The following is a 26,324-nucleotide window of genomic DNA, read 5'->3' on the forward strand; positions in this document are numbered from 1 at the left end:
ATCCCACCAACAGTGCAGGAGGGTTCCCTTTTCTCCACACCCTCTCCAGCAATTTATTATTTGTGGACTTTTTGTGGACTTATGAGGTGGCACCTCATTGTAGTTTTGATTTGCATCTCTCTAATAATTAGCGATGTTGAGCATCTTTTCATGTGCCTGTTGGCCATCTGTATATCTTCTTTGCAGAAATGTCTATTTAGGTCTTCTGCTCATTTTTTTTTTTGATTGGGTTGTTTATTTCATATTGAGCTGTATTTAAGTCCTTAAACCATTCGAATTTATTTTTGTGCATGGTGTGAAGGAGTGTTCTCATTTCATTGATTTACATATGGCTGCCCAGCTGTCCCAACACCACTTGCTGAACAGATTGTCTTTTCTCCGTTGTATATTTTTGCCTCCTTTGTCAAAGATTAATTGACTGTAGGTGTGTGGGTTTATTTCTGGGCTGTCTCTTCTGTTCCATTGATTCATATGTCTGATTTTGTGCCAATACTCTGCTGTTTTGATTACTGTAGCTTTGTAATATTGTCTGAAGTCTGGGAGGGTTATGCCTCCAGCTTTGTTCCTTTTCCTCAGGATTGCTTTGGCAACTCTAAGCCTTTTTATGATTCCATATAAATTTTAGGTTTATTTGTTTTAGTTCTGAAAAAATGTCATGGGTAATCTGATAGGGATTGCAGTAAATCAGTAGATGCTTTGGGTAGTATGGACATTTTAACAATATTAATTCTTCCAATCCAAGAGCATAGGATATCTTTCCATTTTGTTGAATCATCTTCAATCTCCTTTATCAATGTTTTATAGTTCTCAGCATATAAGTCTTTCACCTCCTTAGTCAGGTTTATTCCAAGGTTACATGGTGACCTTTCCTGTAGTTTTGGTTGTATGAGATCTTCTGCCAGCACTCAGTAGGTATTCAGTGAGAATTATTCCAAATACGGATGTATTTTTGATATATTTGTAGGAAGAGGTAAGCTCCACGTCTTTCTACTCTGCCATCTTGATCTCTCTCAGATTCTTGATTTTGAGTTAATTTTGGTATATGGCATAAGGTAAGGGTTCAACACCATTCTTTTCCATGTGCATACAGTTTTCCCAACAACAACTGATGAAAAGATTATCTTTTCCCCACTGAATAGTCTTGGCACCCTTGTCAAAAATCACTGACCACATTTGCAAGGTTTTTTCCTCCTGGGATCTCTTTTCTGTTCCATTCATTTATATGTCTTTGTTTATGCCAGTACCACACTGTTTTGCTTACTGTATCTTTGTAGTAAGTTTTGAAATCAGGAAGCAAGTCCTCAAACTTTGTTCTTCTTTTTCAAGATTATTTTGGCTATTTGGGGGTCCTTTGAGATTCCATGTGAATTTTAGGGTGAGTTTTTCTATTTCTGCAAAAAACATCATTGGGATTTTGACAGGGATCACATTGAATCTGTAGATCCTGTTGGGTTGTACTGACATCTTAACAATTCTTCCAATCCATGAACACAAGATGTCTTTCCATTTATTTAGATCTTTAATTTCTTTCAGCAATGTTTTTTAGTTTTCAAATATGTAACTATTGGTGGAAACTGAGTAAAAGGTAAATGAGATCTTTTTGTACTATTTCTTACAATTGCACACTAGTATACAATTATTTCAATATTTTAATTAAAAATGTATATATAATCAAAGAAAAAACAGTCACAAGGCAGGCCTAAGTGAGGGTCATTTAGCAGAGGTCAGGGCCAACACAGGGAAGACAACTAACAGTGTATGGTATGTGACCTGGCAGGGCGTGGGCTCCGTGTGGAAAAAAGAGCTAAGATGGATGATGGCTGGGCAGGGCTGGGAGGGCAGGGCTGAAAAGGAGGGCTGAATAAATAAGGAAACATATTGGGGATAATAAGAGCCAGGTTTCTCATTCTTAGAGAAGAGAATTATAAACAAAAAATGGGAAAAGCTAGAATGATGGTAAACTGTTGGATTAGAATAGAAAGTACCAATATGAAGTCATGGTTTTCAATATGTATAGACAGAAACAAAAATAAATATATATGTAAAAGTAGACATATATATATATATATATATATGTATATATATTAACATATATTTTCTAGCTTTGTCCCCTAGGGAGCTTGGGAACTGTGACATTTCAGTGGTAGTTAGCACATCCAGTAGTGAGTACATCTTGGTTTCTAAATACCATTCCCCACTAAAAGGGCTCCTTGGAGAAAAGGTTGATTTCAGGGCTAGGATAGGGAAAGTGCAACATGAGACTGGAAGATCTTGCTGTGCTAGAAAGCAAGGAATGCTGGAGTGGTGGGGACTTGGCAAAATGATACAGCTAAGGGCCAAAGATTAAAGTATTATACTTGAGCATCAAACAAATGATGGGAAAAGATGATATTCCACTGAACAAAAGAGGAATCTACACCGAAATAAATAACTGAGCAAATAAGTGGAAAGGGAAAGTTCTTCCTCACAGAAGAATGCCAAGTAAGAAATGCCTACGGAATGATGGAATTAGAAAACCTCCATTTAGTTATCTATCATAGTAATAATTAAAAGCTGAAACTACTGGGTAAAAGCTGGACGAGGACCAGGATATATATATAAGGTCTCAAAGCATCTCTCCATAAAATATTAATTATGAAGGGAGAAAGAATAATGTATAATAGGTAAATCTTGGCAGATACCACTTTACTAACATGATCAAACTTACCATTTCCAGTTTTATGGCAAAATGATATCTTGCGTCACTTGACAGGATGTATAAGAAGTGTAGAGTCACTTCTGTGATGTTTCTGCCAAAAATGCGTAACCTCAGTCTTATGATGAAACAGTAGATAAACCCATATTGAGAAACATACTGCAAAATAACTGGGCTGTAATGTTCACAAAGGTCAAGAAAGGACTAACTGTGATCATTGAAAGAACCTGAATAAACATGACAAGTATCCTTTTGTTATTAAAAGATATTATTGACACAGTTGATAAAACTTGAATGGGGGTCTCCGGTTAAAAATACATAGAAATTTTTTGTGTGCTTTTCTGTAAGTTAGGAAATTATTTCAAAAATAAAAGAACTAATATTACAAAAAGAGGGACAGTCAGACAACATGGGAATCCTGATGGAAGAATATAGCACAGTCAATGAAATATTGTGCCAATAAAAAAAACCTGACTAGACTCTACAACAGTCTATGAATCCAATTTATAGGAACACTATGAGGGTATAATCAGCAAATACGGATTGTGACAAAATCTACAAAGTAAAATTTCTGGTTTCTTCAACAAATAAAGTGTAAGGAAAAAGAGACAGGGGGAAACCCAAATTTAAAAGAGATGTAAGATACATATCAACCATGTATGATATATGAAACCATATATATTGTCGGATCTCAATTCAAACAAAGATACATCCATCTATGAGACAATTAGAAATCTGAGCAATGTTTAGATACCTAAGCAATTATTGTTAATTTTTTTAAGTTATTGCAATGATGATATATGATTAACGAATGAAATGAAGTAATATGGAAGTAGAGAAAATGAGTGGAGGAAGTGAGTGAGCTGAAATTGTTAAAGTTGGGTGATGGTAAAGTTGGGTGATATAGGGGATGGTACTTCCATGGCAGGGGGGTGGTACCCACATGGGAATCTTTACTGTATTTTGTATACTTCTGTGAATGTTTGAAATTTCCCAAAATAAGTTTTTTTCCCTCAAAAGTAGTAGAACCAAGATTTAAATTGGGGTCTAATTCCAAAGCTAATTCTTCCTGAGTTTTCTATTTTCCTTAGTATTTATATATCCCCTAATTAAAATTTCCCATGACCCATTAGTCAACGTTTAAAAAATATACTAACCCCATCCCAATGTTAACCTAATAAGGTATAACTGACTAAATGAAGATGCACTTTAAGAAAGTTAAATATAAAGTAAGTTTTTTTATTTTTCCAGATTTTTTTCCTAATTAAAAATTAGCTACACTTATAAAATGAGGAAAATTTTATTTAAAAAAATGTTTTTGGAAAGGTGAAAATCAGCTTACCTAGTGGATTACAATAGGGGTTACAACCTTCCTGGGGGCACTTGGAAATGTATATGGTTTTTTTGGTTGTCATTGTAATCTAGGGACATTACTAGATGAGTGGGGCAGGGATACTAAATGTGTTCAATGCTCAGGGCTCTCCTGTACAGTGAACAGTTGCTCCGCCTCAAAAGCCAACAGAATCCCAGGTGAGAAACACCAGCTAAGAGGTAACATTCCAACAGAAGAAAGGATAGAGAAAAAGGCTCATCTGATTCTTACATTCGTTAGGCTGGAAAGTACTCAGGGGAAAAAAAAAAACATTATTCTACAAGAGAAGCAGCAAATAGACACCATTATTGCATTTGTTTTAGACAGCACTGCTTTCTAAAACCAGGTAAATGAAAATGTATTGTAAATCTGGCACATAGAAGTTGTCCACAGATGGTAATTATCAGAAGTATTAGTCCCTCTAGAGTCCCTCTAGAGTCAGACACAGCACAGACAGATGAAGGAGAATCCACAAGGATCTGGAATTTAGACAAGGTCACAAGTATAAAACACTGGTCTTCCTGATGAAAGAGAGCACCCCCTGGTGGAGTGGTTAGTTTCCAATAAGAAGCATAAACAATTTTGTGAACCAATTATTCCCAGCAAGCATTTAACTCCAATACCTTTAGACCTTTACTCCTTTACTTTTCCTTATATTATCTAATCCATACTTAGAGGGGAAAAAACCCTATAGGGGAGCACTAAAGTGAACTTGGGCAAAATCCAGAGTAGGCAATAAGAAAATCATGCAAAGGGTACTGCCAAGAAAAATTATTCAACATGTCTCTTGGCTAACTGCTGGTGGTAGCAGCAAGACTAGTGGTGCCAATGTGGCAGGAAATCAGGGTGTACTTCCAGCTTAGAACTTTCAACAGAAAGAAACAGTGAGGGTGAGTGTGGTAGTAAGAGTCCAAGTCACAGCACCCTTCCTTTCCTGGGACACCTTGTAAAAATCAGAACTGTAGGACCATGACAGAGGAGAGAAAAAAAAAGAGGAGGAGGGCTAGCGCGCTTCTGAATGTGCTTTATAAGTGACACTTGCGAATAACAAAAGAAGAAAAAATTGAAAGGTCGAATTGCAAGTAGGCATTTGATGAGAGGAACCACCAGATAATTTAAGTCTAAGAGGATAATGAAGGAGACAAACATTGTTTTCAATATTCCTTCTTAAAAGGCTAAGGAGAGAGTGGCCAAGATGGTGGAGTAGAAAGACTCTGAGGCCACCTCCTCTCATGAACACACCAAAATCACAACTACATGCAGAAAAACCATGAATGAAAAAGACTGGAACCTACCAGAAAAGATCTCCTACAACTAAGGACCAAGAAGGAAACAACAGATGGGTAGAACAGGTGGACTCAACGATATAATCAAATCCCGTACTCTCCACAAACTGGAGAATAATTATATTGCAGAGTGAGTGAGAATTCTGAGTCCCACATCGGGCTCCCTAGCCCTGGAAGACAAGTCTCCAGAGCATTTGGTTTTGAACTCCAGTGGGGCTTAATTTCAGGAGCCCCACAGAACTGGGGAAACAGAGACTTTACTCCTAAAGGACACACACAAAACCACACACACCAGGACCCAGGGCAAAAGCAGTAATTTGACAGGAGTCTGGGCCAGACCTACCTGCTTATCATGGCGAGTCTCCTGGAGAGGTGGGGGCAGCTGGGGACAAAAACACTGGTGGCAGCCACATTTGGGAACATTCTGCTGGATGAATACTGCTTCTGGCAGCTGCCATCTTGGCTGACTAGCGCTAAGACCTGGCCTCACCCAACAGCCTATATGCACTAGAGCTGGGCAGCCTCCAGCCAAACAACTAACTAGGCAGGGACACAGCCCCACCCATCAGTACACAGGCTGCCCAAAGACTTCCTGAGACCACAGCCACCTCTAAGACACGCCCCTAGACATGGCCCTACCCACCAGAGGGCCAGGACCCAGCTCCACCCACCAGTGGTCAGGCACCAGGCCTTCTCCCCAGGAAGCCTGCATTAGCCTCTAGAACAGTCTCACCCACCAGAGGGGGCAGACACCAAACGGAAGAAAATGACAATCCTGCAGCCTGCGGATCCAGGCCGCTCACAGCAGGCCAAACCCTGCCCCGAGACCAGCTGGGTCCTGGCCCTGTCCACTAGCAGGCCAATGCAACCTTCGGGACACCCCAGACCCCATACTCAACTGTGACAGGAACCACTCCCCACCCCTGCCACCAACTATCTGAAACGAGCTCTGGGATCCCAGAGAGACTCCAACAACTGGCTCTGCCTACCAGTAGGCCAGCACTAACCCCAGGACCTGGCTTCACCAACCAGTGGGCGGGCAACAGCCCTGGAGTCTTCAGGACCCTGACCTGCCCACCAGTGAGCCAGCACTAGCCCTGCGGTTCCCTAGGATTCTGTAGCCAGCCACCTTGTGACCAGGCCCTGCTAAACAGCAGCCAACAGCACCTGCACAATGCAGGGCCTGGCAACCAAATGGGCTAGGGGTCAACCAAGCTTAAATGACCGTCCACATAGCCCCCATAACAGAAGAACCCACACATTCCCTTTAGGGGGAAGCTCTAGAGCATATAGCTTGGATGATGAGAGAGGAGTGCACTGCTGTAACACAGGACATCTCCTACAGAAGGCCACTTCTCCAAGGTCAAGAAACGTAACTAACCTACCACATACATAACAAAATAAATAACAACTTAGACAAAGTGAAGTGGCAAAGGAACATATTCCAGAAGAAGGAATAAGATAAAACTCCAGAAAAAAACTAAGTAAAGTGGAGATAGGCAATCTACCCATCCAAGAAAGAGTTCAGAGTAACAATCCTAAAGATGATGAAAGAACTTGGGAGAAGAATGGATGCACACAGCAAGAAGTTAGAAGTTTTTAAACAAAGTCTTAAAAAATATAAAGAATGACCAATCAGAGATGAAGAATACAATAATTGAAATGAAAAGTACACCAGAAGGACTCAATAGCAGACTAAAAGATAAAGAGAAATGGATCAGCGAGCTAGAAGACAGAGTGGTGGAAATCACTAATTCTGAACAGAAAAAAGAAAAGAAATGAGGACAGTTTAAGAGACCTCTGGGATAATATCAAGCGCACTCATTTTGGCATTATAGAGGTCCCTGAAGTAGAAGAGAGAGAAAAAAGGCCTGAGAAGATATCTGTAGACACAACAGCTGAAAACTTCCCTAACCTGGGAAAGGAAACAGTCACCCAAGTCCAGGAAGCATAGAGTCCCATGTAGGATTAACCCAAAGAGAAACACACCAAGACACATGGTAATCAAAATGACAAAAGTTAAAGAGAATATTAAAAGAAGCAAGGAAAAAGCAACAAATTACATACAAGAGAACTCTCATAAGGCTATCAGCTGTTTTTTTTAGCAGAAATTCTGCAGGCCAAAAGGGAGTGACAACTTGTTGATGTGGTGTATCACACTGATTGATTTGTGGATATTGAAAAATCCTTGCATCCCTGGGATAAATCCCACTTGATCATGGTGTATTATCCTTTTAATGTACTGCTGGATTCGGATTGCTAGTATTTTGTTGAGGACTTTTGTGTCTCTGTTGATTAGTGATATTGGCCTTTAATTTTCTTTTTTTTTGTGGTATCTTTGCCTAGTTTTGGTATCAGGGTGATGGTGGCCTCACAGAAAGAGTTTGGGAGTCTTCTTTCCTCTGCAATTTTTTGGAACAGTTTCAGAAGGACAGGTGTTAGCTCGTCTCTAAATGTTTGATAGAATTCACCTGTGAAGCCATCCGGTCCTGGACTTTTACTTGTTGGGAGTTTTTTTTTTTTTTGATTTCAGTGCTGTGATTGGTCTGTTCATATTTTCTATTTCTTCCTGGTTCAGTCTTGGGAGATTGTACCTCTCTAAGAATTTGTCCATTTCTTCCAGATTGTCCATTTTATTGGCATATAGTTGCTTATACTAGTCTCTTATGATCCTTTGTATTTCTGCAGTGTCAGTTGTAACTTCTCCACTTTCACTTCTACTTTTATTGATTTGAGTCCTCTCCCTTTATTTCTTGATGATTCTGACTAAAGGTTCATCAATTTTGTTTATCTTTTCAAAGAACAAGCTTTTAGTTTCACTGTTCTTTGTTACTGTTTTCTTCATCTCTATTTCATTTATTTCTGCTCTCAACTTTATGATTTCTTTCCTTCTACTAACTTTGGGAATTGTTTGTTCTTCTTTCCCTAGTTGCTTTAGGTGTAAGGTTAGGTTGTTTACTTGAGATTTTTCTTGTTTCCTGAGGTAAGACTCTATTGCTTTATACTTCCCTCTTAAAACTTCTTTTGCTGCATCCCATAGGTTTTGGATTGTTGTACTTTTGTGTTCTTTTGTCAGTACGTATTTTTTGATTTCCTCTTTGATTTCTTTGGTGGTCCATTGGTTGTTTAGTAGCATGTTGTTTAGCTTCCACATGTTTGTGTTTTTTACAGGTTTTTTTTCATGTAGCTTATTTCTAATCTTATAGCATTGTAGATGGAAACTATGTTTGATATGATTTCATTTTTCTTACAAATTGAAGAATAAAAACTATATGATCATCTCAACAGATGCAGAAAAAGCTTTTGACAAAATTCAACACCCATTTATGATAAAAACTCTCTAGAAAGTGGGCATAGAGGGAACATACCTCAACATAATAAAGGCCATATACGACAAACCTACAGTTAACATCTTACTCAAAAGTGAAAAGCTGATAGCATTTCATCTAAGATCAGGAACAAGACAAGGATGTCCTCTCTCGCCACTTTTATTCAACATAGATTTGGAAGTCCTAGCTGTGGCAATCAGAAAAGAAAAAGAAATAAAAGGAATCTAAATTGGAAAAGAAGACATTAAACTGTCACTTTTGCAGATTACATGTTACTGTACATAGAAAATCCTAAAGATGCTACCAGAAAACTACTATAGCTGATTAATGAATTTGGTAAAGTTGCAGGATACAAAATTAATACACAGAAACCTGTTGCATTTCTATACACTAGCAATGAAAAATCAGAAAGAGAAATTCAAGAAACAATCCCCTCCCAAAAAAAGAAACAATCCCATATACCATCTCATCAAAAAGAACAAAATACCTAGGAATAAACTTACCTAAGGAGACAAAAAACCTGTACTCCGAAAACTATGAAACGCTGATGAAAGAAATCAAAGGTAACACAAACAGATGGAAAGATATACCATGTTCTTGGATTGGAAGAATGAGTATTGTCAAAATGACTACATTACCCAAGGAAATCTACAGATTCAATGCAATCCCTATAAAATTACAAATGGCATTTTCCACTGAACTAGAACAAAAAAATCTTAAAATTTGTATGGACACACAAAAGACAATGAATAGCCAAAGCAATCTTGAAAAAGAAAAACAGAGCTGGAGGGATCAGGCTTCCTGACTTCAGACTACTACAAAGCGATAGTCATCAAAACAGTATGGTACTGGCACAAAAATAGAAATATAGATCAATGGAATAGGATAGAAAGCCCAGAAGTAAACCCACACACCTATGGTCAATTTATCTATGAAAAAGGAGGCAAGACTATACAATGACAGAAAGACAGTCTCTTCAATAAGTGGTGCTGGGAAAACTAGACAGCTACATGGAAAAAAAACGCAATTAGAACATTCTTTCATATCATACACAAAAATAGGCTCAAAATGGATTAAAGACCTAAATGTGAGACCAGACACTATAAAACTCTTAGTGGAAAACATTGGCAGAACACTCTTGGACATAAATTGCAGCATTATCTTTTTCGATCTGTCTCCCAGAGTAATGAAAATAAAAATAAACAAAGGAGACCTAATGAAACTCAAAAGCTTTTGCACAGCAAAGGAAACCATAAACAAAATGAAAAGACAACCCACAAAATGGCAGAAAATATTTGCAAATTATGTGACTGATGAGGGATTAGTCTCCAAAATTTACAAACAGCTCCTGTGGCTTAATATCATCAAAATGAACAACCCAGAAGACCTAAATACACATTTTTCCAAAGAAGACATATAGATGGCCAAGAGGCACATGAAAAGATGTTCAACATTGCTAATTATTAGAGAAATGCAAATCAAAACTACACTGAGATATCACCTCACACAAGTCAGAATGGCTATTATCAAAAAATCCACAAACAATAAATGCTGGAGAGGGTGTGGAGAGAAGGGAACCCTCCTACACTGTTGGTGGGAATGTAAATTGGTACAGTCACTATGGATAACAGTATGAAAGTTCCTTTAAAAACTAAAAATAGAGCTATCATATGATCCTGCAATCCCATTCCTGGGCATATAGCCAGAGAAAAACGTGGTCCAAAAGGATACATGCACCCCAATGTTCATTGCAGCACTGTTTACAATAGCCAAGACATGGCAGCAACCTAAATGTCCATCAACAGAGGAATGGATAAAGAAGATGTGGTACATATATACAATGGAATATTACTCAGCCATTAAAAATAATGAAATAATGCCATATGCAGCAACAAGGATGGACCTAGAGATTATCTAGGTCCTAGAGATAATGAGTGAAGTAAACCAGAGAAAGTGAAATATTGTATGATACCACTTATATGCAGAATCTAAAAAAAATGATACAAATGAACTTATTTTCAAAACAGAAAGAGACTCACAGACTTAAAGAACAAACTTATGGTTACCAGGGGAATGGTGGGGTGAAGAGATAGTTAGGCAGTTTGTGACTGACATGTACACACACTGCTGTATTTAAAATGGATAACCAACAAGGACCTACTGTGTAGCACGGGAATGCTGCTCAATATTCTGTAATAACCTAAATGGGAAAAGAATTTGAAAAAGAATAGATACATGTATATGTATAAATGAATCACTTTGCTGTACACCTGAAACTAACAGAACATTGTTAAACAACTATACTCCAATATAAAATAAAAAGTTAAAAAAACTAAGATAAAAAACAAAAGGGAGTGGCAAGGTATATTTAATGGGATGAAGGGCAATAACCTACAACCAAGAATACTCTACCCAGTAAAGCTCTTGGTTCTGATTTGATGGAGAAATCAAAAGCCTTACAGACAAGCAAAAGCTAAAAGGAGTTCAGCACCACCAAACCAGCTTCACAACAAATGTTAAAGGAACTTCTCCAGGCAAAAAAGAAAAATCCACAACCAGAAACAAGAAAATTACAAAATGAAAAAGCTCATAGGTAAAGGCAATCATACAGTAAAGGTAGGAAATAATCCACACACAAAGCTAGTAGAGGGGTTAAAAGACAAAAGTAGTAAAATCATCTATATCCACAATAAGCAGTTAAATGATACACTAAACGATTAGATGTAAAATATGACCTCAAAAACAGTAATTGTACAATATTGTAAAGCAACCATACTTCAATAAAAAAGGAAAAACCAGTAATCATGAGAAGAGTACAAATGCAAGTTTTTTTAAATGCATTTGAAATTAAGAGATCAAAAACTTAAAACAATCATGTATATATATAGACTGCTACACGAAAACCTCATGGTAACCACAAACCAAAAATCTATAAGTATACACTCAAAAGAGAAAAAGGAATACAACATAACACTAAAGACATTCATCAAATCACAAGAGAAGAAAACAAAGGAAGAAAGGGAATAAAAGACCCATAAAAGCAAATCCAAAATAATCAACAAAATGGCAATAAGAACATACACATCGACAATTACCTTAAATGTAAACTGACTAAATGCTCCAACCAAAAGACACAGAGTGGCTGAATGGATACAAAAGCAAGACCCGTGTATATGGTGCCTACAAAAGCCTTGCTTCAGATCTAGAGACACATACAGACTGAAAGTCAGGGGATAGAAAAAGGTATTCCAGAAAAATTGAAATCAAAAGAAAGCCAGAGTAGCAATACTTATATCAGACAAAATAGACTTAATTTTATTTTTAAAAAATTGTTTTATTATTCTTATTTATTGATTGATTTATATTTCTTGGCCAAGCCATGTGGCATGTGGGATCTTAGTTCCCCAAAAGGGATCGAACCCACACCCCCTGCACTGGAAGAATGGAGTCTTAACCACTGGACTACCAGGGAAGTCCAGACAAAATAGACTTTAAGATAAAGACTGTTACAACAGACAACGAAGAACACTACACAGTGTTCAAGGGATCAATCCAAGAAGAAGATATACAGATTGTAAATATATATGCACCCAATATAGGAGGCACCTAAATACATAAAGCAAATATGAACAGACATAAAGGAAGAAATTTACAGTACCACAGTAGCAGTATGGGACTTTAAAACCTCACTTGCATCAATGGAGAGATTATGCATACAGAAAATTAATAAGGAAACACTGCCCTTAAATGACACATTAGACCAGATGGATTGTATTGAGAGAGATATATATATATATATAAAGCATTCCATCTGAAAGCAGCAGAATACACATTCTTTTTAAGTGCACATGGAATATTTCTCCAGGATAGATCACATGCTAGGCCACAAAACAAGCCTCAGTAAATTTAAGAAAATTGAAATCATATCAAGCATCTTTTTTTAAAAAAAAAATTATTTATTTATTAATTCATTCATTCATTCCTGGCTGCACTGGGTCCTCATTGCTGCACGTGGGCTCCATCTAGTTGCAGCGAGAGGAGGCCACCCCTAGCTGCGGTGCATAGGCTTCTCACTGTGGTAGCCTCTCCCACCATTGAGCGCAGGCTCCAGGCGCGCAGGCCTCAGCAGTTGCAGCACATGGGGTCAGCAGCTGTGGCTCAAGGGCTGCAGAGCACAGGCTTAGCAGCTGTAGCACATGGGCCCAGCCGCTCCGTGCCATGTGAGATCCTCCGAGACCAGGGCTCGAACCTGCATCCCGTGCACTGCCAGGCAAACTCCCAACCACTGTACCACCAGGGAAGCCCTCAAGAATCTTTTTTGACCACAATACTATGAGACTCAAAATCAATCAGAAAAAAACTGCAAAAAACACAAACACATGGAGGTTAAACAATATGCTACTAAACAAGTAATGGATCACAGAAGAAGTCAAAGAGGAGATTAAAAGAAAACCTAGAGACAAATGAAAACAAAACACGACAATCCAAAACCTATGGGATGCAGCAAAAAGTTCTAAGAGGGAAGTTTACACTAATACAAGCTCACCTCCGGAAACAAGAAAATCTCAAATAAACAATCTAACCTTATACCTCAAAGAACTAGAGAAAGAAGAACAAACAAAACCTGACTTTAGTAGAGGGAAAGAAATCATAAAGATCAGAGCAGAAATAAACAAAATAGGGATGACAAAAACAATAGCAAAGATCAGTGAAACTAAAAGCTGGTTCTTTGAAAAGATAAACAAAATTGATAAACCTTTAGCCAGAATCATCAAGAGGGACAGGACTCAAAACCAATAAAAGTAGAAATGAAAAAGGAGAAGTTATAACTGACACCACAGAAATATAAAGGATCATAAGAGACTACAAGCAACTCTATGCCAATAAAATGGACAACCTGGAAGAAATGGACTAATTCTTAGAAAGGTACAAACTCCCAAGTCTGAACCAGGAAGAAATAAAAACTATGAACAGCCCAATTACCAGTAATGAAACTGAATCAGTAATGAAAAAAAAAAACTCCCCAACAAGTAAAAGTCCAGGACCAGATGGTTTCACAGGTGAATTCTATCAAACATTTAGGGAAGAGTTAACACCTATCCTCCTCAAACTATTCCAAAAATTTGCAGAGGAAGGAATACTTCCAACTCATTCTATGAGGCCAGCATCCCCTGATACCAAGATCAAAGAAAATTATAGGCCAATATCACTGATGAACATAGATGCAAAAATCCTCAACAAAATACCAAAATCCAAACCAAATCCAACAATATATTAAAAGGATCATATACCATGATCAAATGGGATTTATTCCAGGAATGCAAGGATTTTGTAATATCTGCAAATCAATCAATATGATATACCACATTAACAAACTGAAGAATAAAAACCATGTCATCATCTCAATAGATGCAGAAAAAGCTTTTGATAAAATCAAACATCCAGTTATGATAAAAACTCTCCAGAAAGTGGGAGCAGATGTAACATACCTCATCTTAATAAAGGCCATATATGACAAACCCACAGCTAACATCATACTCAATGGTGAAAAGCTGAAAGCATTTCCTCTAAGATTAGGAATAAGACAAGGATATCCACTCTCGCCACTTTAATTCAACATAGTTTTGGAATTCCTAGCCACAGCAATCAGACAAGAAAAAGAAATAAAAAGAATCTAAATTAGAAAGGAAGAAGTAAAACTGTTAATGTTTGCAGATGACATGATACTACACATAGAAAATCCTAAGGATATCACCAGAAAACTACTAGAGCTGATTAATGAATTTGGTAAAGTTGAAGGACACAAACTTGATACACAGAAATCTGTTCATTTCCATACACTAACAATGAACTATCAGAAGGATAAATAAGGAAACAAGCCCATTTACCATTGCATCAAAAAGAATAACATACCTAGGAATAAACCTACCTAAGGAAACAAAAGACCTGTACTTAGAAACTGTAAGACACTGATGAAAGAAACTGAAGATGACATAAACAGATGGAAAGATATACCATGTTCTTTGACTAGAAGAATCAATATTGTTAAAATGACCATACTGACCAAGGCTATCTACAGATTCAATGGAATTCCTATCAAAATACCAATGCCATTTTTCACAGAACTAGAATAAATAATTTAAAAAGTTTGTATGGAAACACAAAAGACCCCAAATAGCCAAAACAATCTTGAGAAAGAAGAACAGAGCTGGAGGTATCATGCTCCCTGACTTCAGACTATACTACAAAGCTACAGTGATCAAAACAGTATGATAGTGGCACAAAAACACACATAGATCAATAGGGATAGAGAGCCTAGTATAAACTCAAGCACTTATGGTCACTTAATCTATGACAAAGGAGGCAAGAATATACAATGGGGAAAAGACAGTCTCTTCAATAAGTGGTGCTGGGAAAACTGGACAGCTACATGTAAAAGAATGAAATTAGAACATTCTGTAACATCATATACAAAAATGAACTCAAAATGAATTAGAGACCTAAATTTAAGACTGGTACTGTACAACTCCTAGAGGAAAACACAGGCAGAACACTCTTTGACATAAATTGTAGCAACAGTTTTTTGCATTTGTCTCCTAAAGCAAAGGAAATAAAAGCAAAAATAAATAAATGAGACCTAATTAAATCTAAAGGCTTTTGCACAGCAAAGGAAACCATTGACAAAATGAAAAGACAACCTATTGAATGGGAGAAGATAGTTGCAAATGATATGACCAATAAGCGATTAATATCCAACATATATTGATATAAACAGGTCATACACCTGATTAAAAAATGGACAGAACTGAACAGACATTTTTCCAAAGAGGAAATACAGATGGCCAACAGGCACATGAAAAGATGCTCAACATAGCTAATCAACAGGGAATTGCAAATTAGAACCACAATGAGATATCACCTCACATCTGTCAGTATGGCTATCATTAAAAAGAACACAAATGACAAATGTTGGCAAGGATGTGGAGAAAAGGGAACCTTTGTACACTGTTCGTGGGAATGTAAATTGGTGTGGCCACTGTGGAAAACAGTATAGAGTTTTCTCAAAAAACTAAAAATAGAGCTACCATATAGAACTTCCACTCTTGGGTATATATCCAAAAGAAAGAAAAGCATTAACTCGAAAAGATACATGCACCCCAATGTTCACAGCAGCGTTATTTACAATTGCCAAGATATGGATGCAACCTAAGTGTCCATCAACAAATGAACGTTTAAAGAAGATGTGGTGTATATATACACAATGGAATTTATTCAGCCATAAAAAAGAACAAAATCTTGCCATTTGCAGTAACATGGATGGACCTGGAGGGCACTATGCTAAGTGAATAAGTCAGAGAAAGACAAGTACTGTACAATATCACTTATATGTGGAATATAAAAAATACAACAAACTAGTGAATATAACATAAAAGACTGACAGATATTGAGAACAAACTAATGGTTACCAGTGGTGGGGCGAGCAATACAGGAGTAGGGGACTGGGAGGTACAAACTACTGGGTGTAAGATAAGCTCAAGGCTATATTGTACAACACAGGGAATATAGTCAACATTTTGTAAGAACTGTGAATGCAAAGTAACCTTCAAAAATTGTATAAAAAATTAAGGAATAAAAAAGGCTAAGGTCATTAATCAGGATTTTGAAAAGGAATTTTAACAGGTGAAAATAGTAAGGCAGAAATAAACAAAAGGCTGTAAGTAGTACCTGCAACTTGAGATTCCAATATGAAGAATCAGCCTTTTCTTTCATGTGTATTCATATAACTTTATTAAACTCTAGTTTACACAAAGACAAAAGCATATTAAAGAACTATTACCTTTCATGTTTGCAGCATACCCACTGTTATTCACCAAAGTAGAATATGGTTGTTCATTTTGAGGCAAGACTCCCGCAGCCATGGTAGTCTGTTGGGGGAGAAAAGATTACTTTTTGAAGGTTTGCCTATAGAATATTCATATGCTAATCACGTATAATGTGCTAGACTTCTACTGTCTAATACAGCAGTCATTAGCTAAGGGGTTATTGAGCACTTGAAATGTGGCTAGTACAGATTTGAGATATGTTGTAGATAAAGAATACAAGATTTTGGAGACTTGTACAAAAAAAGAATGTAAAATATCTAATTTTTAACATTTATTTGGCATTGAAATATTTTTGATATATTGCGTTAAATACATTTTTAAAATTATTTTTCTGATTCTTTTTATTGTTACTGGCGAATCTACATTTGAATATGTGGCTCACATGATATTCTACTGGACAGTGCTGTGCTAGACAGTAAGGACATTACAGAGAAAAATAAGACATACTCTTCCTATACATTTATAGTCTGTTGGGAAGATAAGATGTAGACACAAATAATGCTAATATGTGCTAAGTGTCACAAGGCAGTCTTGGACAAGCAAGAGGGCTGTCCAATTTGAGGGTAGGTGCAAGGCTTGAAGAAGGAATTTGTACTTGAACTGGGCTCAAGGAGTAACATTTATTGTGGACATGACAGTACACTAGGCAATTAAACAGAAGCCCTCATTCTTTACTAAAAGTAAGGTAGATAGCTAGTGGGAAGCAGCCGCATAGCACAGGGAGATCAGCTTGGTGTTTTGTGACCACCTGGAGGGGTGGGATAGGGAGGGTGGGAGGGAGATATGGGAACATATGTATATGGATAACTGATTCACTTTGTTATAAAACAGAAACTAACACATCATTGTAAAGCAATTATACTCCAATAAAGATGTAAAAAAAAAAAGTTTACTGAGTTTATGACTTTACAGTTAACAGTCTTCATCTAGCTCATGCTAAGCTATATGGCTAAGTGTTCACTGTGTTCCTATGGTTTCTCCACTGAGGAAAGTTAAGTAAATCTTTTTATGTGTCAAAAAGCAAAAACTGCCACCTTTCTGAAGCCCCTATTATGTGTTGGATTGTGAAATAAGGAAAACACATTGATCTTTGTTCCCTGGTTCCTGACACAGAGCAACTAGACCATCGTAAATTCCTAAGTGATAGGAGCCCAAGGAACCTCTTTTGTTCCAATTCTAATGAGGCAACTTTAACTCTAGGTGGGCTACTGGATGGCTCCTGGATTGCACTGGTCACCAGAAAGACCAAGCCATGATTAGAAGCTTGGAATGTTCTAGAAGGGGAGAGTTGACTGTGACACAACAGAAAGTCACACACAATACTAAAGTTTTTTTCTAAATAATGATTTTAATATTTTTCTTTGAAAAAGCACGTTTATTGTTTGGGCATCAATGACTGGGGGGGTCAAACTATAATTTTTATATGGTTATGTATTTTTTTAAAATGCTCTAAAATCTGTTGAAATTTTTTGCACCAATAAATTAACAGTGGCAATTAATACAGCCTTAATATTTTTCCCTAGAGCATTTATTTTTGTGAGAAAAATCACTTCACAAATTTCAGGGGTCCTCCGAGAATTTCAAATTCACTAAAATTTTATTTCTAAAATCAAGTTTTATATGCTCAATAGGTATAAAATTTTTAATCTAAAGTCCTACTCAATGAAACTGTCTCCCTTCAAAAGAAATACAAGAATTAAAATCATAGAGGTGCTCTAACATGAAAGAAAAAAGAAATTCCTGCAATATTTATATACAAATCTAGTATCATACTAATTAATACAAAATTTTATAATGGGCATAACATTTCAAATGAATGTTACATAAAGACAAGAAGTCAATGGACTAATGGAACAAGTTGTTCCAGGAAACTCATTAGCAAAAACTTAATTTGAAAGAATATACATTATGATTAGATTTACAGTAAACATTTTTACCATATTACTTTTCAAAAATGTGGACTTTTAAAACATGTTTTGACCAAAAAACAATTTATCACCATGTTAGAACCATGGAATTTTAGAGCAGTCAGAGTTCTAGCCCAGGTTGTTTTGTAGATGAGGAGTTATAAAGCACGTCCCAGGTGATCCAGCATGTGGTAACAAGGTAGAACCAGTTGTCACTTTTTCTGTGAAGGCTTCCCTGATGCCACCCTAAGCTCTTCAGCTGTAATGTAATGAAATGCGACTACTGGACTGGTTCCCCTGCACACCACGGGGTCTCAAGAGGAGAAGCCATGATTTGCTCATCTCTCTCTCTAAAGAAGGGGAGAGTCTGGTGTAAGGAACACATTCACTGCACATCTGTTGAGCTGAAATGGGCATACTAGACTGAGTTTCATGGATCTATTCATGTCTTATTTATGTCTGTATCCCCAAGACCTAGAGCTCACTGAAAACGTGGCTTTTCATGTTGTGGTTAAGACTCCCCGCTTCCAATGCAGGGGGCGCGGGTTCGATCCCTGGTCGGGGAATTAAGACCCCACATACTGTGCCGCGCGGCCAAAATAACAAACAAAAACAAAAAAACAGAAAAACTCCATGGCTTTAAAGAGTGTTCAATTAATTTTACTCTTTTGGGTAGCAAAAAGTACAAATATGATTGTGGACTGTCTTTAAAAACTTTCTTTTTAACTAGCCCCTCAAAAACTCAAAGTTGTAAGGAACCTCAGAAGTCCTCTATTAGAATCCTAACCCACAAGAGCATTCTCTCCACAATGTCTTTGAACAGTAACACTGACATTATCACACAGCTCTGGTAGTTAGAAAGCTCTTTATAACGTGGCCACTCTGTAATTTCTGCCCATTGGTGAGAAATATTTCTGCCCTTAGAGACTACACAGAACAATAAATAAACCCTTTCTTCCTCATATCAAAAGCTGTCTGGCAATCATCCCAAATTACATCTTCCCAGACTAAGGACCAGCAGTTCCTCCCCTCACCGTTTTTCATATGTAATGGTTCTAGACCTCACAGACCTGGATGCTGTTTTCTATTTACACTCTACAGTTATTCATATCCTAGTACTCAGAGCTGAGATGTATCCCTCAGGTGGGGTGTGATCATCAAAAATTAGAACAAAAACAATCAGCTCCTCTGTCTGCAGTGAATGTGGCTTACCATAATATTTCAGCAGTCTCAAGCAGTTTTCAGCAGTCTCAAGACACATCAGGATACAATGGTTAAAAAAAAAAAAGGCTAAAAAATGATCTATAGTACATTTTGAGGTTAAAAAATGGACATTCAGTACAGATAATTAAACATATATAAAAGTTTAAAGTGAAATAAATGGTACAGAAGAAGAAGTAAAGTCTCCATTCCTATCTCCCAGCTCAAGTTTTACTCCCCAGAGGTAAACAATGTAAACATAGGCTTTAGTTCTTCTGGGGGGTAGTGACTATATGTACACCTCTGGTTATTATTTTATCATCTTTAAAATGATTCACCAGACTATTGAATTCCTGGTATAAAAGATGAGGAAATTGGCTCATTTACTCTACCAACCTCCTACCATGCCAAACCTTTCCCCATTTAATACATCATTATATTTTTAATTCTTCTGATTATCTTTGTAATTTTAAATAACATCCTTTAACCATCTTTTCTTCTATCAACTTTAAACAGTATCTTGACTCCTTACCTTGTAAAATAAGAAAAGTAGTTTATCTGTATTATTCCATTTCACCTTTCCCCTCCACTTCCAAGTTCTGCTAACTATATCATTTCTTTTTTTTAAAGATTTTTAATTTTTAAGCTTTAGCTATATCTGTAATTAAGTTTCCCATGCTTTGTCTATAGGCTCATTCCAATATGTAAGATGAAATACATTATAATTATTGAGTGTATTAGATATTATATATATATATATCTGTATACACATATGTATAATCCATACATATTTACCTTAAAAATATTTTTTACGAAGTCTTATGCTTGGACTCATAAAAAGAAGTGCAATCGTGTATCACAAAACCTGTGCTGCTCAAAGTAAAACATTCCAAGCATCAGTGTCAAGTGGACTATCTTTTATTTCATTAGCTGCTTAAAACAAGGGCAGATTTTGTTCTGCTGTAAATTTAGACAATGTATTTCTTATACAGACTTCCCCGTTTGTTTGTTTTGCGGTACGCGCGCCTCTCCCTGCCGTGGCCTCTCCCGTTGTGGAGCACAGGCTCCGGATGAGCAGGCTCAGCGGCCATGGCTCAAGGGCCCAGCCGCTCCGCGGCATGTGGGATCTTCCCGGACCGGGGCACAAACCCGTGTCCCCTGCATCGGCAGGCGGACTCTCAACCACTGCGCCACCAGGGAAGCCCTCAAATTCTTAATCATACTATCTACTTGCTTTTTAAAAATGTTTTTTCCAAGCCCTTTGGGTTCCTAATTCTAATGTGGATGAAAAGCTTCCTAGGCCCACTAAACAGTTACCAACCTAGGATTTCTTTTAATTGCACCCCTGAGTTGAGGCCACTGTTCCTCAGATTCTGCTTTGGCTTTGCTCTATCCTCAAGTAATTTTTTCATGAAAGGTGAATGGACGACGAACTTTTTAAGTCCTCTCATTCTGAAAATATTTATTTTATCCTCATACTTAGCTGATAATTTGGCTACTTACAGAATTCTAGGTTGAAAGCCATATTATGTCATGTCTACTGTGTTTTAACAAACAATATTGCTGATGAGAAGTCTGGATGTCAATCAGTGTATTAGAAACAGGCCCTTTTCATTAACCTTGATTATTAGTTCCTTCCAATATGTAGATTGAGTCTCCTTCAGAAGCTAAAATTGTCTGTGTACCAAGTACCATGATCTATATTTTAAGTGCTTTACTTTACAAAATCCACATCATTCTTACAGAATCACTCTATGCAGTATATACTATTATTAGCTCCATTTTCTCAGGTGGGAAACCTTGCTTGAGATTACACATTTTCACTGGTAGAGCTGGGACATGAATACAGCCTGCACGCTTCTAATACCAATCCACTGTGCCCTACAGAAAGATCTGACCAATTTACACAATTTATTAAAAGACAAGTCTTTTCTCTCGTCCTCATCAATGCCAGCCATTTTAAACCTTTTTAACAGAATCATCTCATTATTGTTTTACTTTGCATTTCTTAAGTGAGGCAAAGTAGTTTTTCAGAAGCTTTTTTAAAAATGTGAATTTCTTGTAAATAAACTGCCTGCTTCAGAATTTAGCCCTTTTCCTACTGGGACATTTGCCCCTTTCTTACAGACTTGCAAGATGTCTTTCCATATTAATATCAACTCTTCATCATATGTGCTGCACATCTTTTTATTTATGTTTGATGTGGACCATTTTTAAAGTCTTTATTGAATTTGTTACAATATAGCTTCTGCTTTATGTTTTGGTTTTTTGGCCTCAAGGCATATGGTATCTTAGCTCCCTGACCAGGGAACGAACCTGCACCCCCTGCATTGGAAGGTCAAGTCTTAACCACTGGACCGCCAGGGAAGTCCCTGTACATCTTTTTAAAAATAGCTTACCATGTCTTAAATATGTTGTGTGTTTTGCCTAGCAGTCTTACTCTGTCCTGTAGTCCAGACTGTAAGATTTTTCTATTGACTTTTCTGGCTGCAGTGACACAATACAAAAAGCTTTCTCCAATATAAGCTGTAAATCCCAATTTAATGTCTCCCATTTGGGGGTGATGAATGCTGTCCCTTTTTTGCAGGTTAACAGTACTATTGCTAAAACATAAGTTAATCTACAAAATTAAAGATAGTCCATCTTTAAAGAATATCATATGTATCCTAATATGACTTTATAAAAGCCATCTTTAAAAGTAGTAAAATAAAATATTCTTATTTGTAACTTATCTACAATTGTAAAGCTTAAATACTATATTTTACCAAACAACATGACATGCTTTATATGAAAAAGTAATTCTTCTAACCTAGGAAAAACAGTGGAAGAATGGAAAATTTTCTTTAAAGGTGTTAGTAACCCAAGAGTTACTATACATGCGTACAGTTAAATTACCAATTTTCAGAGATCTGAAATATATAATAAACATTAGTTTGAGAAACAGAATATTTCAAGATCATTCAAAATCTAAGAGTTAAAACAGAAAATCAGCTCTATTTGTACCCGTAGGGCCATCAAAAGCATCCAGTGCAGATTCCTTTTCATTCTTCTCGCAGTTGCTGATCACTTGCCTTCATCTATACTCTAGTAGCCTCAGTTCCACTGCTTTATAAATTAAACAGCTTTCCTGTTTTCCTGAACAACCAGTCAAACTTTCATCCTGTTTTACTTAATCCTTCTTTCTCCTCAAGGAAATCCTCATTACTTATTCAATAGGTCTCAATTGCTGACTTTTTTTCCCTTTCTCATTAGACTAGTTATTTGAAATCAGTATGGCAGCTCCAGAGCTGCCTTTATTTTAGGCTAATTTAGCCCATTGCTTAAGGCCATATCTTTCTAAGGCTTCCACCTGCTTCTCTGGGTATTATGAGGCCTTTCTTCTCTGGCTAGTGGGAACACGAACTATTTCCAGCCCCCTGAGTGCCCTAAAAACTGTTCTGTCTACTCCTTCCTGTATCTTTCCCTAGTCTTGAGTAATTTGCACAGGTCAGTACTCAGCCAAATACTTTAGGCCAGCAAAGACTTAAGGGCCCTCTGCACGTTTCTGAAGGCTCTCTTCACACTGCTCCCTTCTCTCCAGTACGCTACGCTGCAAATTCTAGCCACCCTGGCTCTCTACACATCTCTGAGAAGGCTCTGTTTAGGTACCCCTGCACTGCAGCCTACAGATTGCTTCCAGAGAGGCAGCTGGTGCAACCTTAGGCTCATCACATTTCTCTTCTCTCAGATATCACAATTCCAAGCTGCCTGCTTTCCAATGTCCAAAACCCATTTTTTATATATTTTGCCTGGCTTTATAGTTATTTCAGGCAGGAGGGTGATTCTGGTCTCTGTTATTTCATCTTGGTTGGAAGCAGAAATCTCCGTTGGTCCTCTTCAAATACCTCAAATTCAGGGGAACTCTGCAAGAGTGCTCATTGTGCATTGACTCTGCATAAAAACATTAATTTACTGTCCAATTATATACAGCTCAACTAGGTTAGTTAAACTATATGGTACAGTCAAAAGTTCTCTGTTTAAATCTTGACTCAGTTCATTGCCTTCTGTATGAACCATTTTGAGTTTCAATTTTATCTTCTGTAAAATGAGGATTATTATATCTACTTTCTTAGGATGCTGTGAAGATGAGAGGTTGTGTGAGTGTGTGTTTCTAGCACAATGTCTGGTATATAGGTATTCAATAAATGCTTGTTTATTTTCATTTGCAAGCCAATATCTGTAATCTTTTTGTTTCTCTCCCTTCTATCTATACTCACTTCATTTTCCTGTGATTTTCTATAAGAATCTGTGAAGGATTCCCTTCATTATCTGTAAAACAGTCCTGCCAGTAGTTAGTAATGGTTGAGCTTTTCAAGAAGATTTATAAAAACATTATCTCCATTCACAACTGAATTTATTTCATGTGCCTGGTTGTAGATTCAGGAGAAAAAGGGTTTGAATAGTAATCCTATCATTTCACTGCACCATCATATATTATTTAACTTCATGTTCTGCTCCTTATGACAGATATTTTGCTCACTCTATCCTAGAATTTGCTTTTATTCCAAAAGTTCCTCAAAATGACTCAATTGTTAGGATTAATCACACGCTATTTAGTACCTAATACTTAAAAGTTAGAACAGCATGGACTATGACTCATACTGTTAAGAATCATCACAAAGTAAGAGTTCGATACAAAGTATGTTCTACTTCATAAAAAAGTCATTTCACACCAGAGACTGGGTTCTGAGGTGGACTGAGGAGTTCTTAGGTCACTACTTTCCCTTCCATCTTCCATATACACAGTGATCTGCCAAAATCTACATGTGTATTTTTGGGAGAAAATTTGTGGGGATTACATTAAGAAGTGCCTGGGAAGTTAGAAGTGTGGTATAATCCTTCCTAGATTCTCAAAGCACTACCACTCCAACTTGCATCAGAATCACCTTGGGTGCTTGTGGAAAATGCAAATTCCTTGGCCCACCCTCAAAATGTCTGAGTTGGTAAGTTTGGTGTAACAATTTGTATTATCAAATTGTTATTATTATTGTTATTATTATTGTTATTATTACACGCCAGCTCATTCTGGTAAGAGGCCTTCTGCCCACACTTAAAGAAGTACAGTCAATATGATTAGATTCTACACAGCAACCATGACAGAAGAATTTGAGGCTGAAAAACTTAAGTTTGTAGGGGGAAAAACAAAGATGGAAGCCCAAGTCTGTAAGTGAACCCATGAAACCTATATAAATATTTTTATGTTCATGAATAATAACTAAAACACATAAGCTTACTCGATGCCAGGCACTGTTCCAAATGCTTTATATATCCTAATTCATACAATATCCATGACAACACTATTAGGTGAATACTACCATTATTCCCATTTAAAAAAAATAGTTTTATTTATTTATTTTTTTAACATCTTTATTGGAGTGTAATTGCTTTACAATGGTGTGTTAGTTTCTGCTTTATAACAAAAAAATAGCTTTATTTTTTAGAGCAGTTTTAGGTCCATAGCAAACTGAGTAGAAGATATGGAGATTTCCCATAAACCCCCACCCTACCTCGCACATGCACAGCCTTTTTCCCATTATCAGCAATCCCCACCAAAGTGGTACATCTGTTGCAACAGATGAACCTACATTGACACATCATAATCACCCAGAGTCCATAGTTTACCTTAGGGTTCACTGTTGGTATTAGACACTGTGGAACTGGACAAATGCATGGCATGTATCCACCATTATAGTATCATACAGAATATTTTCACTACCCTAAAAATCCTCTATGCTCCACTTAGTTATGCTCCCTACCCCACCCCAGCAACCATTGATCTTTTTATTGTCTCCGTATTTTGGCTTTTCCAGAATGTATTGATAATACAGTTGGAATCATACATTATGTAGCCTTTTCATATTGGGTACTTTCACTTAGTAATATGCAAGTAAGGTTATCCATGTCTTTTCATGGCTTGATAGCTAATTTCTTTTTAGCTGAATAATATTCCATTCTCTAGATGTAACACAGCTTATTCACTAACCTACTGAAGAACTTGGTTGCTTCCAAGTTTTGGTAATTATGAATACAGTGGCTATAAACGTCTGTGCGCAGGTTTTTGTGTGAGCATAGGTTTTACAGCTCCTTTGGGTAAACACCATGGAGCATGACTGCTGGATCATATGGTAAGAACATGTTTAGTTTGTACATTATTTCTATTTTACAGATTAGGAAACTAAGGCAAAGAGAAACCAAATAATTTGCCTGAAGTCACATCTATTATTTGAATTGGGATTTGAGCTGGGATTTGAATTTACACAGTTTAGCTCCAGAGTTAGTGCTCTTAACCACTACACATACAGCTTCTCAACAATTAATAAAGACCTCACACTAAATAAAAGGAACGTCACTGTTAGTCAGCTACACTATGCATTGTAACCTGGCTACGCTGGATTCTGCACCATTTATAAATTCTTCACTTTCAAGAAACTCTTCAGATCTCCTTTCCACAGCAAAATTTTCAAATTTATTTTGCTCTTTGCAGGCAATCTGCTGATTCTTCATTCCAAATCTTCATTCACTGCTGTACTAAAGACAAATATCAAGAACACAGCCCCTTTTAGGTTTAACACATTTTAGGTTCCTCCCTCCCAACAGAAAAAGAAATGCAGCT

The 26,324-nt window shown here is 37.0% G+C and overlaps 1 protein-coding gene across 1 annotated transcript in view; it reads right to left on the minus strand.

Moving 5' to 3' along the window:
- Positions 1-26,324, minus strand: part of PTPDC1 (protein tyrosine phosphatase domain containing 1) — an 89,916-nt gene that overhangs the window by 33,108 nt on the left and 30,484 nt on the right. The window contains exon 2 of the mRNA XM_060153552.1: positions 16,520-16,607. Within this exon, the coding sequence (XP_060009535.1) occupies positions 16,520-16,601 (82 nt within the window). The 5' untranslated portion in view covers positions 16,602-16,607. The remainder of the gene's footprint in view (positions 1-16,519; positions 16,608-26,324) is intronic.

Source organism: Lagenorhynchus albirostris, chromosome 7 (genome assembly GCF_949774975.1).
Source record: "Lagenorhynchus albirostris chromosome 7, mLagAlb1.1, whole genome shotgun sequence".
Classification (NCBI taxonomy): domain Eukaryota; kingdom Metazoa; phylum Chordata; class Mammalia; order Artiodactyla; family Delphinidae; genus Lagenorhynchus; species Lagenorhynchus albirostris.